Genomic DNA, 18,804 nt, shown 5'->3' with positions numbered 1-18,804 from the left:
CTGTGATGGAAACCAGAGCACATTGAAATGCTGTTTACCTTCCTGCCACTGCGGTATCTATTTATCTACTTGCACTGGCATGCTTTCAAACTGCTAGGTTGGCAGGAGCTGAGACAGAGCAACGGGAGCTCACCTTCGTCGGTCGGATTCGAACCGCCAACCTTCCGAATGGCAAACCTAAAAGGCTCAGTGGTTTAGATCTTGTGTCGATTGCAGTAGTCATTGTATCACCACCCTGTTCATTGTTTTATTGTTATTTCTAAACCATAGGAGCCAACTCCTAGAGACTGTGGGATCTTTGGCCCCCCAATAAAATATCTGAGGAGGCTGCCTCCCCCCAAGTTGATGGGCATTGCCATTCAAATGGTGTGTGTGTACTGCGTCATGTGATCAATTATGCAGGGCGGGGCTTACACAAACACCCCAATATTTTATTCATGTTGGCACCCCTGTTCTAAACAATTTCCCCACCCTCTTCCCCCTAGGTTGCTCCACCGTCAATGATGGCATGCTGAGACCCACCAAGCAGCGGCGGCGTGGGCGTGCGATAGCAAGGGGGCCGCTCTAACCGCTGGGCGTGGGACACCATGGGCCAGTGCGTCACCAAGTGCAAGAATCCTTCTTCCACTCTTGGCAGCAAAAATGGCGACCGAGAATCGAGCGGCAAGGCTCACGGCAAGCGGAGCACGATTCACAAGGAGGAACACTGCACCGTCGGTGGGAAATCCTCCGGGGACATCCTGGTTAATGGGACAAAGAAGATGGAAGCCTCTGTAGAGTCTAGTCATCCTCCTTCTTCTTCCGGGGATGCGAAGAAGGAGCCAGTTTCTGGCACGGAGGAATCGTCCCTCCACAGGACTGAGGAATTATTTAGGAGATACAAGGACGAGCGAGAAGATGCCATATTGGAGGAAGGCATGGAGCATTTTTGCAACGACCTCTGTGTCGACCCAACTGAATTCAAAGTCCTCGTCCTGGCATGGAAGTTCCAGGCAGCTACCATGTGCAAATTCACAAGGTGAGTTCCTGCAGCTGTGACCTGCTCAGAGACTATTTCCTGACTTACATAAATATTGGTGGATTGCCAACTTTCTGATTGATTGTGAATCTACATAAGCTGTATATAAGAGAAAACGATTCTAACAGAAACCATACTCCCCATGTCTTTTAGGTGATGCACACTGCGTCGATTTTAGAAGAGGCACCCCCTTTTTATACATTAGAGGATGCCTCTTCAGGTGATGGTTTCAGGTTTTATAAATAGTTGGATTACAAAAAAATGTTTTTGAAAATTTAAACCTGCTGTTGTAAAAATCATGATTCTCAGATTCTTCTCTTTTTGGAAAAAAGTATGTGCAAATGAGTTGTTTTTCTCACCTTTTTGAAGACTTGCAACTGGTCCCTCCAAGTGGAGTCCCACTCTCACTTGTTAGGTTGTTGTTGTTGTTGTTGTTATGGCAGCTTCCAACAGAATATAAAAGAACACAACAAAGCACCAGACATTAAAAGCTTCCCTGTACAGGGCTGCCTTCAGATGCCTATAGAAAGTTGTCTGTTTATCTCTGACATCTGGTGGGAGGGTGCCAATACAAGAAGGCCCTCTGCCAGGTTCCCTATAACTTCTTGCAATGAGGGAACCACCAGAAGGCCCTTGGAGCTGGACCTTGGTGCCCAGGCTGCACAATGGGGGCAGAGACGCTCCTTCAGGTATACAGGGCTGAAGTATTGTGGAGGGGGGTGCAGCTCACCCATTGACCTACGTCATGGTAACCCCAGGTAAGTCTGTGAACTGAGCTACAGATCTTTGGTGCTTCAACCACCTTTTAGTGCATGAGCATAAGTCCAAGATTAGTTAATAGCAGGAGAAGGTTGTTTGCCTTCTATCTCTGCGTGTGGGCTTCCTGGAGTCATCCGGCTGCCCGCTTTGGGAAGCAGGATGCTTGACTGAGTGGACCTTTGGGAACAGCCTTATGTATGTGTTTTTAATTGTGTGTGTGTGTGTGTGTGTGTGGAATTCGCTCTCTCTGTGTGTGTGTTTTAGTATGGAATTGTTTTCACTGCTGATGTTTTAACTGTAAATCACTTAATATATTATAAAGGCAGTGATTCATAAAAAGGTAAAGGTAAAGGGACCCCTGACCATTAGGTCCAGTCGTGGCCGACTCTGGGGTTGCGGTGCTCATCTCGCTTTATTGGTCGAAGGAGCCAGCATGACTAAGCTGCTTCTGGCGAACCAGAGCAGCCCACGGAAACACCTTTTACCTTCCCGCCGGAGCGGTACCTATTTATCTACTTGCACTTTGACGTGCTTTTGAACTGCTAGGTTGGCAGGAGCAGGGACCAAGCAACAGGGATCTCCGTCGCAGGGATTCGAACCGCTGACCTTCTGATCGGCAAGTCCTAGGCTTAACCCACAGCGCCACCCGCGTCCCTTGATTCATAAAAGGAATCAAATAAAAATTATTTGATTCATAAAAGGAATCAAACAAATAAATAAGCTGGACTGATCCATTGGGCTTCAGATTGTGTTGGGGAGGGAATCATGTCTTTGCATGTTCGCATAGAGTGTAAAACTGTGTGAATGGAAATAAGTGCAACAGGCAGGCCTGAGGGGGTTTAAATTCCTTCAGGGGTAGCATGATGCTCAGTGATGCATATGTTTTCACAGAATGTTTGAATCGGCATTTCTTTCCGGTACCATTTTATGATTCCCCCTTTCCCAACACAAATTAATTGGGATCAAAGGGAGGAATGCAAAACTCTACTGATCATCTTGTCAGCGGAAGCAGTTCTACTTGCCACTTGACCCCCCCCCCCAACTCATCCCTCTGAGTGCTGGTTTGGGAGTTCTCACCCCTGATCCAGGAAGTTGCATGTAGCCGCTGTGACTACTAGCCCTGAGGTTTTTGCGTTTGATGCTGAAGAAAATGAGGTGATCTAACTGGCTTCTTTTCCCCTTGACTAGGACGGAGTTCTTTGAGGGCTGCAAAGCAATAAACGCAGACAGCATCGATGGGATATGTGCCCGGTTCCCCAGCCTCTTAAACGAAGCCAAACAAGAAGATAAGTTCAAGGATCTCTACCGTTTTACCTTTCAGTTTGGCCTGGACTCCGAGGAGGGACAGAGGTCGCTGCATCGGGAAATAGCCATTGCCCTTTGGAAACTAGTCTTCACTCAAAACAAGCCCCCGATATTGGACCAGTGGTTACACTTCTTGAATGAGAACCCCTCAGGAATTAAGGGAATCTCCCGGGACACGTGGAACATGTTCCTCAATTTTACTCAGGTCATTGGGCCGGACCTCAGCAATTACAGTGAAGATGAGGCCTGGCCCAGTCTCTTTGATACCTTTGTGGAATGGGAAATGGAGAGGCGGAAGAAGGAGGAGAACACCAAATGCGTTGCAGCTTCACAGACAGCAAGCCTGTGTATAGACCACCATACTTAGTGCCATTTAACACAGCGAAAACAGCCGTAACCTGTTAACCTTTCATTACCCATAAGCTCCGGACTCCTCTGGAATTTACAGACGCTCCAGATTTTTCTACTTTACACCTTTCTCTGCCTTGTATTTTTGAAAGGGCTCTAAAATGCTGTATCCATATTTTAGGCACTTTCTTTTGAATTTTGGGTTCTTCTCGTTTCTTCTTCCCCCCTGCCCCCTGAAATATTTGAGACCCCCTGGCTGCAAGTTAAATGGTTTCTTTTTCTCTTTTTCAAAAAACAAACAAAAAACATTGCAGATTGATGTTGGTTGCACAACTTTAAAAAAAAACTTTTTGTGAGGTTAAATTAACATCGCTAAATTATACAGTGCCAGATTGAAGTTCTGCAAATATACATACATATATATGTGTGTGTGTATATATATATGTGTGTGTATATATTTCAGAGCAGGTCTATACTGTGTGTAGTGCTGTTTACATTGTTGAATTTTTTTTAAAAAGGTTGTGATAATTTTAAGATTCATACCATGATGAATTAACAGTGTTAACTGTTAACTACAAATGCATTTAATTCCCAGGTAAAAAAAGATTCTGAAAGCCAATGAAAGCAGCATCGTTTCCTTTTTTTTGTAGCATGGCTAGCTTCCTTTAATTTGGCTCCTGGTTTTTATGGGTGAGGGAAAAAGCTTACTTTTGTCTGAAAGAGTATTCTGTACCTGCCAGTCAGCTGAGAATTCAGTAATAACCTTTTTTGAACCCTTGGTTCCGAGGCAAGAGGGAGCAGTACATGGTTTGGTAGAGAGGGCTGTTGTTGTTTTTTTACTTCTTGCCTTCCACTCTCCGCCACCTCCACCCCCGAAATAGAAAAGTCTGCCATAATTTGGGGCAGCTTTGCACATAAGCTCTGTTCACACCGACAGGATGCCAAGCATGTACTATAAGGGGGTGAAAACTAAGCCAGGAGTGGGGAACCTTTGGCCCTCTAGATATTGTTTAACTGCAACTCTAGCACAGCCATGGATGATGGGAGCTGTATTTTAGCAATATCTGGAGCACTAAAGGTTCCCCACGCCCAAACTAGGCAGCCTTTCAGGGATGGTGCTAATACAAGCCCTTTTCCAATAGCATTAAGTGACGGGATTCTCCTCTCATGTGGGCTACTTGTGTGAACGATAGGTCTTGCCACTTTCCGGCTGCAAACTGGCCATCCCTCGCTGTGCGTAAAGGGTGTAAGAGCTTTGCTAGCTCGGTTATAAGGTTGTAGTCACTCCTCTACCCGCCCGCTCCCCAAATCCCCAAGGGATTGTATTTTCACGGCCGTGCAAAAGCACTTTTGCTTGACTGAAAAGCCAAAGGTGGGGGTTCTTCTTCTTTCAGGAGCATGAACCTCGAGAGAAGTGGCGAATGTTTACCCTCCAAGGAAATAATAAAAACACACACACACAAACACACACACAACTTGAATAAAAACTCTGCTTTAATTTTATATATTTGACTCTTGGATAAAAGTGTCAACCCTGTTTGGCTGGTAACTATCTGTATAAGAGGGTGTGTTTTAAAACAACAGCAATTACAAACAAGCCTTTGGTTTTGAAATCAGAGTAGTGGCCATTTCTTCTCTGCTCAAAGAAATGAGCTCCAGCTGAATACGATTTCTCCTGGGGCCTTCCTGTGTCTTTATTAGCAGCAGCCTGGCCAGGTAGTTCGGCAGATGTTCCTTTGGCTCACATAGAAATTCAGAGGTAGCAAAAGCTTGGATTTCTGTTTCATCTGCTGCTGTCGAAAAGGCCCAGAATTAACCAGAGTGGAGGGAACCCTGTTTTGGAATAATATTTAGCAGTGGCACGGTAGGCCTCTTATTTTGGGGTGGATTTCTTTTAAATTTCACCTGTATTAGGGATGATTTGCTCGCTTTCAACTGTTGTAACCAAAAAAAGGGAGTCTCCTTAACACTGGCCGGATTATGTTGTTAACTGGATTTTTGAAAAACAATGTTAACATTTTTAAAACTTGGGGAAAGGAATAGTTGCTGAGGCTTTCACCTGAAGTGAGCCTCGCCTCCATATGGCTGTCTTTTTTTAAATAAATCTATAAAATATCCAGTCACTCAGTGAAGGCTCACAAAAGTAGGTTTTATTCCCCCCCCCCCTTTAAACATACTTAATGCACCCTTTCCCCAACTTTGTATCCTCCAGATCTTGTAGGACTACAAATCCCATGTGGGAGGTATGGTCCAGCATGCAGAGGACAGCAGGTTGACGAAGCCTGGCTTAACGAGTAACAGACTCACTCGAGCTTTGTTTTTAAAAGTAGTCCATCTACCGAAACATCCCATTGTCTGTAGCTTGTGACGAATGGGAAAGCCGATTGTGTGGTAGGTTGGGCAGGGGCATTGAAGACCACCCACTCCTGTCTTTGCAGTTGCCCTGTAACCATGCAATGTGCAAAAGCAGGCTAGCTCAGTTCCTCCACCGCTACAGCTCTTCATGCAAGAGAATCACTTCAAAGTCACACACACACACCTTTCTTTCTCTAGTATCCCCCCTTTCCCCTTTCCTAAGGAAGTTTGCATGGGTGCACTTGAATTATCCCAATTAGTAATTCCATCAAGACAAATTCTTCTAGATCTGAAATTGCCAACAATCCCGAGCTGGATAAGAAAAATAAAATAAAAATACTTTAAATTCACACCCTCTCTCGCCTGTCAGGAGCAGGAATTGACATCCATTTGTTTGTTGATGAATATTGACTGCATTAAAACACCTTTTTAAAATTGTGCAAACGCTACCAGGAGTGCTGTTTTTACGGGAAAGCTGGTTTTAGTGGCTGCCAACTCCTCAGACCCCTGCTCTTGAGTCCAGACAAGGAAGTTCACCCTTCAGGGTTAAGGCTGCATGTGTGTTCCGTTCAATATCCTCTTTATTATTGTTGTTGTTGTTATTATTATTTATTTATTACAAAGGAAATTGTGTGCCTAAATTTTTTTTTTTTGGGGGGGTGCCTTTTGTCTTGGTGTGTTAATTCATTCCCGAGGGCCCTGCACCCTCTCGCTTGACCTTGCAAAGTATTTAGCCACCTGCTTGAAGGTTTGGCCCACAGAGGCTTTTGGAAGAAGCCTTGGTTATTAAACACATAATGAATGGCAGTAACTCTGTGCCTTTGAGAGTCTCTTGTCTACAGAGGTTCTGGGAAGACCTATTTTAGTCAGCAGCCAGTTCTAAAGAGGTTTGGGAGTGGGGGAGGTTTGGAACATCCCTCCCTCTGGTCAGGCAACAAGTCCTGCATCCAGATAATGTGCCACAAGTGTTAAGAGGTGAGAATCTCTCCTTGCCCGCCGGTGCTACCCCACACCCCACACTGTTTCTTCCTAGAGGCTCCATTGCATGATTTAATTTACCTTCCACCAACACTTTAAGCCATGAGTAGGCAAACTAAGGCCCGGGGGCTGAATCTAGCCCGTGGACAGTCCAGGAATCAGTGTGTTTTTACATGAGTAGAATATGCCCTTTTATTTAAAATGCATCTCTGGGTTATTTGTGGGGCATAGGAATTCGTTCATTTTTTCTCTCTTCCAAAATATAGTCCAGCCCCACCACAAGGTCTGAGGGACAGTGAACCGGCCCCCTGCTGAAAAAGTTTGCTGACCCCTGCTTTAAGCTCTTTAAGCCTCCTGAGATAAATGCCAGCGAGAGAGAGAACCCCATGTAGCCACCACTAATAAGGGCAGGCTCCCAGAAATAAAAAAAACATTTGCCCAGATTGCTTCAAAACTTCTCCATAACTAAGAGTTGCTTGCTTGTGTGAGTCAGGAGCAGGGATCAGATGGTTGGAGAGGATTGAAGATAAACTAGCCCACAGTATTTGAAGGGTCCACAGATTCCCTGTCCTTGGCCTTATCTAGTGAGCGCTCGCAAATTAAGCTCTCCTACCACACTACGATTCCCAGAAGAAACAGTAGCTCCATGCAATATGGCGTTTCTCATTGCCCTTCTTTCTGCCGGTATGTGAGCAAGGCCACAGGGGCTGGGTGATAATCTGGTTTTCAGCATTGTGATATATCGCCCGGTAAACATTGTGATATACTGATATATAATGATGTCTGAAATGAGGGAGCTTTGTAGAGGCATTGGCTGGCTTCACGGTTTTTCCCACATTGTGATTTTTGCATAGCACACATGCACACCATGATTCTTGATATATTGCAAGGTCAAAATTATGAAACAGATATAACAATATGGACTTCAAACCCATTTTGGATCATACATCGCCCAGCCTTAAGATACATTGCCAGGTCAAAAATTAATTGAACTGATATCACGATGTGGACCAGTTTTGGGCGATATATCGATATAACACCCAGCCCTAAAAGCCACCCTCCACAGAGTGGGACTAATGATGTGCTAGGATTCTTTGGTGCAACCTAACTGTGAGCTGACACAGAATCTATGAAGAAACATCATTGCCCATAAAACAAATTGTTCCTGAACTCTAGCCATACTGAGAAAAGTGGAGGGTGGCAATATGAACAGATATTCTGCAGTTGCCCAGAGGATGTCCCTCTGTTCTATGAACACCGGCTTGTGCATGTGTCTTGTGTGCCTCCCAAGTTTAAGTGTCTTAATTTCTCTTCCTGCTCCCCAGCCCACTAACGTGTCAAATGTAGCTTATGGAGGGGCACTTTAATCCACCAAGAAGCAGCTCCTGTACACTTTTGCCAGTGGGACAGGGGTGGAAAACTGCATGGATGGACTCCAACTCCCATCAGCCCCAGGGAGCACAGCTGGTTGTCAGGGATGGTGGCATCTGCAGACATGCTGCTGCTCTGAAGGGGTGGAGCTGAGAGGCAAGCTTGATTGATTGCTGAAACGTGAATCTCTCATGCCAAGTATAAAAGGCATGTTTCTCATTTTTACACAATCTTTTAGACATGTAAACTTTGGGTGATGAATGGACATGATGTTGACAAGTACAGTGGTACCTCGGGTTACAGACGCTTCAGGTTACAGACTCCGCTAACCCAGAAATATTACCTCGGGTTAAGAACTTTGCTTCAGGATGAGAACAGAAATCGCGTGGCAGCGGTGGGAGGCCCCATTAGCTAAAGTGGTATACCTCAGGTTAAGAACAGTTTCAGGTTAAGAACGGATCTCCAGTACGAATTAAGTTCTTAACCCGAGGTACCACTGCACTTAAAAATGTGGCTGATGTAAAAATAGGTATTGATTTGAAATCTTCCACAACTTGGAGTGAAATGGCTGCAGAAACTCATTTAGCACAGTCGTGGTAATTATCAGCTGGAAAATGAGTTGATGGCTGTAGTTTCTGTGGCATCCTGCTGCCTTTTCCCAGAAATGTGATTTTTTATCTCTCCCTCCCCGCTTCCTGGTAATGAAATATTTACGCTTCCTACAGATGGCACGGCAGTGTGGCTTACAAAGGCCTCCCGAGGTAAGAGGAGCGGAACTTGGGCAGCAGTGAGGCATCCTTGGAAACCCAAAAGTTACACCCATGCTGCACCCACAAAGCCTGGCCAGAGGTACCATTTTAAATGCTGGCTCCCTGGTAGGCCAAGCTATTGGCAAGCATCCTCGCAGCATGGCTTTTGCATGCCTGGCACATGATTCATCTCAAGCAGGTTCCCAGGCAAGACACGTTAGTCATTCAAAGGGATAGGTTGTGCAGGCGCTGCCACCTGCATGCCCAAATTCCTGCTGTTATCATAAGGGGTGTGTAGATCCATGTTCCAGTCACACCTGCATAGTAGTAGATTGTCACAGATAATACTGTACAGACAGAGTTTCGGTGGCAGAACATGTGCTTTGCAGGCTCCAATCTCAGCTTCCATCTCTGGCATCTCCAGGTAGGGCTCGGGAAAACGCCCGTCTAAAGCTGCTAGAGAGCTGCTGCCAGTCAGTGCAGTCAATACTGAGTTAGATGGAACAATGGTATGAGGCAGCTGCGTATGTTTCTACAAATACTCATACATGATCGTTCCCAATAGGAGCCCAATCTGTGTGGAGGTGGCTTAGGATCGGTTATTTATGGGCATTTAATAGGTAAGCAATTAGACTGTTGGCCATGGACCATATGTGATGGGTCATTTCTAAATGGGCTTCTCGTTGTTGGGATGTGCGGCTTGAGCAGATACTGCCATAGTCAGAGGTTTGGACTAGATACAAGCACGGACTAGATACAAGCAACAGGGAGTAGGTCTTTTGTGTTTGCAGAATGGCAATCCCTTGGTTTATATAGGCTCCTATCCAAATCCCCATTTGAGAGATGAGTGGATTTACCCAGTTGCTTCCTGTATTTGTCCTGTGGGTTCACTTTGCCCTGTATTCAGCTCCTCCTGAATTTCAGTTCAATGTATCTTCCAATTTCTGGAATTGAAGCACGCACATCACTCTGCTACCAATACTCTTCATTTTCACCTTTTTTTTGGGGGGGGGGTCTTCTGCCACTGTGCATATCTTGTCTGCCATTGGCAAGCCACTGGGCTGCAAGAGGATTGATTTATGAAGATATTTGTATACTGCTGTTCAGGTAGACCTTAAAAAGCTGACTGCACACAATCAGATCAGGGTTGCTTCTGCCAATGTGCTCTCAACTGCTCTGTGTGCTTTGGAAACATCAGAGGCAGGGAGAGCGCTGCATCCAAAATTTGGAAGTTAGAAACACTTCTTTGAATGGAAACTTCCTCATGTTTCAGTAAGAGTCACAAAGTGGGGCTGATTAGCAGGAGATTCTGGTGAGACAAATGGAAGCATATACTGTAATTGCAAAATGCACAGTTTAAGGTTTGGATTTAGAGGTATGGAAAGAACTGGCACATGATGTAGAGGTGGCCAGCAGCTTTGAGGGTTAGACGTGCTCATGGAGAAGTTTTTCAATGGTTTACTACAACCATCTGGTTGACCACTGTGAGAACAGCATGCTGGCCTAGGTGGGCCTGATCCAACAGGCTCATCTTAATGTTTCTTGTATTCTTACTAGTATTGACGGCTATAAATCTCGATCTTAGGCAATATGATACAGTTGCTGGGAAGCAGGGCTTGTGTGTGTGTTTGTTGGTTGGTTTGTGTATGTACATACGTATACAGTCATACCCCGGGTTACAGACGCTTCAGGTTGTGTTTTTTCAGGTTACAGACCTGCCGAAACCTGGAAGTACCAGAATGGGTTACTTCCCGGTTTCGGCGGTCGTGCATGTGCAGAAGCACCGAATCGCAACCCGCGCATGCGCGGCGCTGTATGTTGCAAACATTGCAGGTTGTGAACATGCCTCCCGCACGGATCACGTTCGCAACCCGAGTGTCCACTGTACACACAATTTCAGATGTAACAGAGAGAAGCAATATCAGCTCACATGAACAATAACAATAATCCACCCATCTTAATTTAAACACATAAGTAGTCTGTGTGTCAAAACAGATAACCAAACAAAGGGGTGGCTCAGATAGGCCTCTGGTCTATACTAGCAGGGCTTTTTTTACATCTTTAGCTATGCTGTGAAAAAGGCATAGGCTTCTTACAAACGCCTCCCCCCCCCCCCCGATTATTATGTCTATAGCAACTAGGTGGTCTTCCCTGAAAAGTGAAAAGGCTTTTCATAAGAGTCTGTCAGCCCTGTCTGCTCTCGGAAAACAACGCTGATTCATTTCCCTAGTTCTGCAACATGCAAAAAAAAAAAAAAAAAAAAAAAAACTCATTTAAAAAACAAAGGAAAAGATGGAAAATAAGCAATCTCCCTACATTCGTTCCAAATTAGGCTGTAGTCTCCATTTGTCAACTCGTCTGCTTCCCTCTGCTCCATTTCTTTTACAGGATTAATGTTGGACATTCAAACAATTTTTCCGGTGGGGGGAAAAGAGAAATTTGACTATACTTGTGAGAAGTGGTAGAGTGCCAGCTCTTGGCATATGTGCTGTCTCCCTTGCTCTTTTGGCTGCCGGTCTTGCAGGTCTTGCACGCCATCAGTCTGCCTTCTGAACCAAGTGGCCTGCCGAGATGTTAATTGGCCATGAGTGTGGTTGTGTAACCTGCTTTCCAAATTCAGAGCAGTTGCTGCCTTTGTTCCTTTTCCTTTCCCCCTTTTGTTGTGCAATTCCTTTCGACCTGTTGCCTCCCTGTCTTTTAAAACCTAAGGCTTTAAAATACATAAATAGGGGTATTTTTGTGGGGTGTGTTTAGCAATAAGAGGCACGAATAGATGCATCCAGCAAGCCGGCCCCATTGCTAAGGTGAAACAAACCATGCTCACTCGTAATTGGCTTTTGTTTTGGCTGCATGCACACTGTAGATTTAAAGCACACACCACTCTGAGAATACTGGGAATTGTAGTTTGCTGAGGGCGCTGGGAATTGTAGCTCTGTGAGGTGTGAACTATAGTTCCCAGGATTCTTTGGCATGGTGAATGTGCTTCAAATCTATGGCGAGTACACAGCCTTTCTCTTCAACACACTAAAGAGGGTGGTTCAAGCGTGAGAGTTTTGCAGGAAAAGTCGTTCCAGAATTCTAGGTTAACGGTTGCTTGTACCTGTGGGAATCTAGCATCAGAGTTATCAGCTTTGACAGCGCAGTCCTTAATATTTCAAGACTACAACACTGAAAATATCTGTAAATGGGGCTTTCTTAAGTGTCTGTTTGCAAGAGGTTCCCAGTCACGCAACCCTCCAGCAAGGCTTGGGAGAAGTGGAAGGACAAAATGCAACTGAGCTTTTCCTTGTCTCTCTCATCTCGCTTCCACACGACCTGCTTATTGAGCATTCGGCCTGATTTGTTTGCACAAAATTCGCTCGAGAGGCTGCATGACGCCCGCTCTTTATGGAGCATTGATTCAGATTTGTTTGCAGGGGAGGTACCACAATGTCAAGCAATTGCTATCCTGCTTTTCCAGTGGTTTCCCCCACATCACTTACTGCAAAAAGTCCACCCCCATTTTTCTTGGCTTAAGCGGTTTTGTCATGCAAAGGTGCCAAATCCCTTCAATTCCCCAACTTGAATTTGACGACAGGCGATTGGATTCCAGCTGCAAAAGAGCAATAGCCTAGAAACAGCCTGGGAAGCCTTAAAATGCCTCGTAGTTTCTCATAGAGGGAGGCCATTGGCCTTCACAGTGATTTATCTCTTCCGGAAGCCTGATGCCTTATTGATTTGTTTGTTAGATTTGTATCTCACTGATACAAAGCAGCCACCAAACTTTGCCATTGCCAAGAATGATTTAGATGTTTTGGTACAAAATCATGGGAAGTGTAAAGCCTTGTGATTCTTGAGGGGAAACCAGGAGGGCTGGATTGGGCCCCTCCCTTTGTTACTGTAAAATGGAGGGTGGAGTTTCTTAGTTTAGTCTTGGAGCAGAAACACAAGAGATGGAAAATGAAGAGCTATAATAGGTTTGGAGCCACAGAAGGGTGAGGAATGGGGGCCAGAGCAGTTCCCTTATGGAAACCCCAGCCTTTCCCCCATAATTTTCCTCTTGCATTAAAGGCTCTACTCCCTTTCAGAGATAATAATGAACAAGATGCAGGCTAGGGCTGGGAACACTCCCTGCCCGAAATCCTAGGGAATGGCTGCTGGTCAATGTAAGCAACACTTGGCTAGATAAACCTCCCTACAAGGCAGCTTCCATGTTTACTTTCCACTGTCCTGATCAATGGTGACAGGGATCACAACTCTGGGATGGCATGCAGTTCTGAGGCCCCCTTTTAAAAAATACAACTAATTAATACCATTGATTAGCTGGTGTTTCCGTCATGCCTCCACCATTGCCTCCAACGGTTATGTCTTGTAGCCAACAAAGTTTTTCCTCAGCATGCCCCAAAAGTCTACTCTGCACAGTCTACGAGCACTGAATACAGCCCTACGAGCCTGGCATGCGTTTGGGGATAGGGGTGTCACCCCCCCTGCTGCTGCACAAAGCTCTGCGCCTCCAAAATGCGCCACCTTCATAGCTCAGTGCAACCAAGGTCAATGACTCTGTGGGAGCAAGAGATGTGGGGGAATTAGAGCAGGCAAACCTTGTTGAGCGCAGGTGCGAAAAGCCCATCTGCTGACATTTTCTCACCTACACAACTGCAGAATGTACCTGTCTTTCGTTACATGTTGTCACCATTTAGCTGCTTGAATACATTTCTGGCGAGAACCCGGTGAAATGGTCGGTGACTCAGCCAAGCTCCTCGCTTCACTGTCGCCTATTTTCCCCTCAGGTGGCTGCCATTTTTGTTTGCCCGGAACGTTCCGGAATTAGGTCAGGAGGGGATGGAGCTGGGCCTTGGTCGCTGGGCCAGGTCTGCACCTCCACAGAAAGTGTGTTACATGACCTCCCTCACAGGAAAAAGAGTACATGGACAAGACCATAGATGTGTAGCCAGACAGATGGTGAAGTCGCATTGGCTCATGACCCCAGGCCCCCTTCCCAAAGTGGGAGTTGGGGGGTCTCATCTGAAGTGTGGCTTGGGGGATCTAAGCTCAAGCACTGTTAAGCCAGCCGAACTTTTGAAACATGCCTTGCAGTCATGAGCTCATGAATTTATGACCTATTTACATTTCCATACCCTCCAACATTTCTCCGATGAAAATAGAGATGTACTTGATGATGATGATGATGATGATAATAATTAATAATAATTAATAATAATTAATAATAATAATAATAATAATAATAATAATAATAATAATAATAAAATAAAAATTACCCTGCCCATCTGGTCTGGGTGGCTTCCAACATATATAAAAAACTGTTAAACATTAAGCCATTAAACATTTTAAAACTTCCCTACACAGGGCTGCCTGAAGATGTCTTCTAAAGGTTGTATAGTTGCTTATCTCCTTGGCTCGGGGGGTCAAATAGCTCCATACCCGCCAACATTTCTCCAATGAAAATAGGGAAAATAAGGAAAAGCGTGACATTCCAGGATCAGATCAGAAACCGGGGCGGCTTCTGTAAATCTGGGACTGTCCCTGGAAAATAGGAACACTTTGAAGGTCTGGATTCCTATCCACCCACCCGGGAGCTTGAAGCATGATTTCCCCCTACCCTGCTTTTATTCTCACAACCCTGCGAGGTAGCGCTTGGCCCATTGATCTTCACGGCTGCGTAGGTTTTGAAGCCAGGTGTTCAAAACCAGACTGTGCTGAGTCCTACACAAGACTGACTCTTCCCACTTGCTGCTTTCTGCACATCGAACCTCTCTACTTTTCTGGCCGCCCCAGTTTCGATGCAGGCGCAGTTCAGAGGCTCCTTTGCAAGGATAGGCAGCCTCTGGGTCTGCCGATGAGGTGGGATCCTGGTCAGCCCCAGCCAGCATGCCCAGTGGTCAAGGAGGATGCAGTCTTAACAGTAGCTGGAGGTCTGCTGTTTTCCCCCAATTCCCATGCTGCTGTTCTAGCTATCTCTTCATAAAAGTGTATTTACGTACCTCCCTCTTGCAAAACATCAATATGTGTATAGGAACACAAAAAGGAGAGCTTTAAAAGCAATACAGACCTAAAGACGACAAGACACCCAGTTGTACCAGCATCAAAAGTCTTATCTGGGCAGATCGCAGTTGGCATCCATGGCTGGTTTTGTGGTGCGTTTGCTGAGCACGCCTGGGGGCCTGTTGCTAATCTACGAAATGTACTAGTCCGGCTATTGTTCCTGCTCTTTGTCACTGTCCTCTCAGTTGCCTATTCCAAGTGTGGAAGCAGCGAGGAGATGAAACAGCTTCTCCAACCTGCCTTGGCCTCTCCCTCTGGGCAGTTGTGAGCACTGAGCCCAGAGGGAGGGCAAGGATTTAGGCAAAGGGGAAGTGGTGGCTGCTTCCTCTGGAGGAAGTCTATTTCTGGCCCTGCACCCAACCCCAGGAACACAGGAAGCGATCCTTGCTGCATCTAGTTCAGTATTGCCTACACGGACTGGCAGCAGCTCTCAAGAGGTTTCAGGCAGGGGATGCTTTTAGCCCTGCCTGGAAACGTCAATGGCCCACAGTTGTTCCCAGCTTGGAGCTGGCACTGGGTGTATTATCATCAATGATTTCTTATTCCTGAAAACAAATCTAATCCAAAGAGTTCTTTTCTCCCCAAAACATGTATTCAGAGATTAGTTGGTTTCCCTAAGAGGCCCTTTGCTCTTAAATCCCGTTATTTTTTCCTCTTTTGGGGGGCACAGGGCAATCTATGCATGCTCAGAGGGGCTGCTGCCTTTGCTCAAGATGCTTTTAGAACCAAATGGGCTGCAAGCCTACCAGGGCTATGGTCATGTGGGCTTCCAAAATATATTTGGAATAAATGCATAATAATAATTCAGTCTATACACATTCCTGCCTCGGCAAGAGTTTCTCTTTCTCTCTCTTCCCCCGGTGTTCCTCCACCCCACTCAAGCTGAAACCTTTCCTTTTATGAAGATGGAAAAAGACCAAAATGTGTGAATCACAGATTCCATTTTCCCATGGGCAAAGTTAAGTGTTTTGCTCTAAAATGTGCTACTTCCTGCAGGCTGGATGGTATGTGTGTGTGTGTGTTGAAAATGCTACAGACGTTTATGAAAAGCTTAATTATGGGACCTAAGAGGCAGAGATTGGTGGGTAGCCCTTGTCCATGCACCTTTTGGCCCCGGGGGTGGGTGGGTGGCATTTTGTTATCTACATGATGGTGTGCCTGTTTAAAACTTTCAACAGTTAACATTATTTCTTGTTAAATTTCTCTCTCTCACACACACAAAGGCCAATATTTATTAGAGAAGAATGTCCTGAGAATTTTCTCATTTGAGCAAACCCTTAGCTTGTTGGGCGAATTTTACACACATACAAGGAGAATATATTTGGCAAACTCTTCCTTCCCTCTCAAAATTTGCCTCCTGAAAATCCGGGTGGTGAATTTCGGTGACAACTATTAGGATCCAACCATTAGATAATCTTGGCCCTTAAAAAAGGTAAAGGTAAAGGACCCCTGACAGTTAAGTCCTGTCGCGAACAACTCTGGGGTTGCGGCACTCATCTCGCTTTACTGGTCGAGGGAGCTGAAGTTTGTCCGCAGACAGTTTTTCCGGGACATGTGGCCAGCATAACTAAGCCGCTTCTGGCGAAACAAGAGCAGCGCATGGAAACACCGTTTACCTTCCCACCGGAGCGGTACCTATTTATCTACTTGCACTTTGACATGCTTTTCAACTGCTAGGTTGGCAGGAGCTGGGACCGAGCAACGGGAGCCCTAGGCCACCCGTGTGTTGGCTCTTAACATAGCTTTATCCAGTATTAACTGAGTGGAAATTTCTCAGAATGGAAGCTTGCTTTGAAAGTCTCATTTCTGACCCTCTTCCCAAAGTACTGGAGAATTCTCTTCTCCTGGAGAATATTATGTGAAACTCCAACCCACGCCACCCGAAAACAAGATGGGAGAATTTTGGGAATCCATTTTCACTCAGCTCCACCAAACCCAGACCCAATTAGCTTCTTCCATGCTCTTTCTCCCCACCTAAACATTTGGTTAGCAGTTAGCAGAGGTTAAGTGAGGGGGGACCCAGCTTACTGAATTAATAACTGGATCAGCCTCTTTCATATTTGACTTGACTGATTTTAATATTTAAAACACTGAAGGAATGGGGGGGGGGACTTGCTGGTGTTCCGGATGTAGGACCTAAATGAAATCACTGGAGCTTTTAGCAAAACCAGGGCGTTAAAAGCTGTGAAGGCGAATGGGAACCTCAGGAGGCAGGCTTTTCTCCTTTGATACCCAGCAGGCCGAAGCCCTGGAACGATTCGGAGCCTCTGCAAAGCAAACGACAGGAACCAGCGTTACTTTCCTTCCAGGGACACAGTGCTGAACGGTGGAGGGCTGTGTAAACTCTGCTTTTTGCAGGCAAACGGAAAGCTGAACAAGATGCCCTGTGTGGGCAGAAGGTCTTTATTTAGTCATTTATTATTATAATTATATCCCGCTTTCCCTCCAAGGAGCTCAAGCTGGCGCACGTGATCCCTTGTTCTATCCTGACATAAACCTTGCGAGGTAAGATTTGGCTGAGAGAAAAGCGACCGGGCCTTGGTAGCTTAGTTGGTGGAACACGAGACTCTTAATCACAGGGTTGTGGGTTTGAGCCCCATGTTGGGCAAAAGATTCCTGCATTGCAGGGGGTTTGGACTAGATGACCATTGTGGTCCCTTCCAACTCTACAATTCTATGGCCACCCAGTCGGCTTCATGGTTGAGTGGGGATTTGAATCCTGGTCTCCCAGGTCTTAAAAGGTAAAAGGACCCCTGACCATTAGGTCCAGTCGCGAATGACTCTGGGGTTGTGGCACTCATCTCGCTTTATTGGCTGAGGGAGCCGGCATACAGCTTCCGGGTCATGTGGCCAGCATGACTAAGCCGCTTCTGGCGAACCAGAGCAGCGCACGGAAAGGCCTTTTACCTTCCCGCCAGAGTGGTACCTATTTATCTACTTGCACTTTGATGTGCTTTTGAACTGCTAGGTGGGCAGGAGCAGGGACCAAGCAACAGGAGCTCACCCTGTCACGGGGATTCGAACCACCGACCTTCGGACTGGCAAGCCCTAGGCTCAGTGGTTTAACCCACAGCGCCACCCGCGTCCCTCTCCCAGGTCTTAGTCCGACACTATAACCACTACGCCATCTTGACCCTCGGGGCAGATTCTCTGGAGCCCTGTTTAAGCAAGCCCGGTCTCCAACATCCTCAGAAGCATGTAGGCTGCTTTTCACACCATTATGTCAAATTGTTGGAGCTTGGTGAGAAATCTTGGAAGGGGTGACCAGGAGGGAAGTTTTGTGTGGAAGGACTACAGTTGTACCTCAGGTTAAGTACCTAATTCGTTCTGGAGGTCCGTTCTTAACCTGAAACTGTTCTTAACCTGAAGCACCACTTTAGCTAATGGGGCCTCCCGCTGCCGCCGCACCACCGGAGCACAATTTCTGTTCTCATCCTGAAGCAAAGTTCTTAACCTGGAGCACTATTTCTGGGTTAGCGGAGTCTGTAACCTGAAGTGTATGGAACCCGAGGTACCACTGTATTGCACTTGGTTCAGCTTGGGCATTAAAACCAATTTCTGGGCACAGCATTCTTATGCTCCTCTGGTTGGTGGATCTTGAGATTATAGTAAAAATAAAACAATGTCGCCCTTCTGATCGGCAGGCCCTAGGCTCTGTGGTTTAACCCACAGCGCCACCCGCGTCCACTTGCGCTGTGTATTGTGGTGCCAAAAAGAAAAAGGAATACGGTACACTGGCAAGCTTTCAATAGGCTTATCAGGAGCAAAAACTGACTTACTTGGGAAGCATCTAACGCTTCCCTGACACTGCCCCCCCCCCCGGCTTCAAATAATCAGCAGCGAGGGTTTAGGATCAAAGGATGGAGGCAGAGTGAATTT

At 46.0% G+C, this 18,804-nt stretch overlaps 2 protein-coding genes and 1 long non-coding RNA gene across 5 annotated transcripts in view; 1 reads left to right on the top strand and 2 right to left on the bottom strand.

The window, feature by feature from the left end:
- The window catches only part of DCUN1D3 (defective in cullin neddylation 1 domain containing 3), a 36,984-nt gene extending 30,755 nt beyond the window's left edge, over positions 1 to 6,229 (top strand). For both annotated transcript variants that reach the window (XM_081169719.1, XM_081169720.1), the window contains exons 4-5: positions 486 to 1,018; positions 2,966 to 6,229. In XM_081169719.1, coding sequence (XP_081025845.1) covers positions 588 to 1,018; positions 2,966 to 3,449 — 915 coding nt within the window. In that variant the 5' untranslated portion in view covers positions 486 to 587 and the 3' untranslated portion in view covers positions 3,450 to 6,229. The remainder of the gene's footprint in view (positions 1 to 485; positions 1,019 to 2,965) is intronic.
- On the bottom strand, positions 4,907 to 14,025 carry LOC308573112. Of its 2 annotated transcripts, none has more exons than XR_014001924.1 (2): positions 13,511 to 14,025; positions 4,907 to 5,263 (listed from the first exon to the last, which is right to left on the bottom strand). It is a non-coding gene; the product is annotated as an uncharacterized lncRNA (long non-coding RNA). The 2 variants fall into 2 exon arrangements; XR_014001925.1 differs by having other exon boundaries at positions 13,532 to 14,025.
- Positions 14,026 to 16,977: 2,952 nt separating this feature from the next.
- Positions 16,978 to 18,804, bottom strand: part of REXO5 (RNA exonuclease 5) — a 31,314-nt gene continuing 29,487 nt past the window's right edge. The window contains exon 20 of the mRNA XM_081169469.1: positions 16,978 to 17,192. Coding sequence (XP_081025595.1) covers positions 17,129 to 17,192 — 64 coding nt within the window. The 3' untranslated portion in view covers positions 16,978 to 17,128. The remainder of the gene's footprint in view (positions 17,193 to 18,804) is intronic.

The sequence above is a fragment of the Podarcis bocagei genome (genome assembly GCF_964188305.1).
Source record: "Podarcis bocagei genome assembly, chromosome: 14".
NCBI classification, from domain to species: domain Eukaryota; kingdom Metazoa; phylum Chordata; class Lepidosauria; order Squamata; family Lacertidae; genus Podarcis; species Podarcis bocagei.
This window is presented reverse-complemented; position numbering and strand designations above follow the sequence as displayed.